Source organism: Fulmarus glacialis, unplaced genomic scaffold (genome assembly GCF_000690835.1).
Source record: "Fulmarus glacialis isolate BGI_N327 unplaced genomic scaffold, ASM69083v1 scaffold11742, whole genome shotgun sequence".
Lineage (NCBI taxonomy): Eukaryota > Metazoa > Chordata > Aves > Procellariiformes > Procellariidae > Fulmarus > Fulmarus glacialis.
In genome coordinates, this window is record NW_009195943.1 from 79,493 (window position 1) to 80,507 (window position 1,015).

A 1,015-nucleotide genomic window follows, 5' to 3' on the forward strand; every position below is an offset into this window, starting at 1 on the left:
TTGTACTCATTGTCCTGACTTGCTTGTGACTCGGAACGAAACAAATCCAGAAAGGAAAACCAGCCACCAAAGCAACGACCCTCGCAGCGGCAATCCCATTTTACTGCCACAGTCCCACACCGGGACAGAAGCCGCTGATTAGGGGATGGGGATTTTCCTTACCTCGCTGACGATGGATGAGTGGGGCTGTTTATAGACCCAGTTATCGTGGCATGTGGCGAGCGGCAGGTTGCCCGCGCTGCCATTGCCGTAGTGGGCGAGCGGGCTGGCGCAGCTGACGGGGGTGTCCCACGCGACGTCCAGCCTCTCGCACTCTCCGCTGGAGGACCTGTTCCCCAGGCGCAGGGGCAGTACCGTGAAGTTTCGCTCCTCTTCCAGCGTCCAGCCACATCGTTTGCTTAATTCAGCTGCCCCAGGGATCCTGCACCAGTAGTTGTCCGGTGCCTGCCCAAGGAAAACCACGTTGGTGAACAGGAAAGAAAAAGTTATGCCCGTCTGGCAAAGCAGGAAAAAGACCCTCTTTTGAAATCTTCCAAATTCCCCGGCTTCCTTCAAAACCTCATCGAAAGATGGCATTATGTGAGGCGGTCCGTCCGCTCGGAGCAGTCCAAGAGAAGGCAGAGTTTGCTTTCACACTTCACGGCAACTGCTGGCGCTTCCTACAAACGTGACCGTCTTGCCTCCCCTCGCTCCTCTTTTCTCACGTGCATGTACACACACACACACGCAGACACGCGGGTGTGCAATGCCGGAACGGGTGTGCAAAGCTGCAGGCAGGCATGCAAGCGCGCGCCCAAGCACACATGCGGAGACTCAGGGCATGTCAAGTGGCATGCGGCTTACACGCAGCTGGGGAGGAGTGCGATTTAAAGTGCACAAACATATTGTAGGAGAGGAGGGGCGTGCATTTCCTATTCATCCCGAATGTTAAACAGATTATGTAATAAACCCTGTTAACTCTTTCGGGGCAGGCGAGCCGCAAATGCCAGCTCCCACCACGGCTGCGAGAAATTAA

General features: G+C 55.6%; 1 protein-coding gene across 1 annotated transcript in view; it reads right to left on the bottom strand.

Moving 5' to 3' along the window:
* SLC22A3 (solute carrier family 22 (organic cation transporter), member 3) overlaps positions 1–576 on the bottom strand; it is a 31,590-nt gene extending 31,014 nt beyond the window's left edge. Inside the window, 1 exon segment of the mRNA XM_009572032.1 lies at positions 163–576. Within this exon segment, the coding sequence (XP_009570327.1) occupies positions 163–576 (414 nt within the window).
* Positions 577–1,015: the final 439 nt, after the last annotated feature.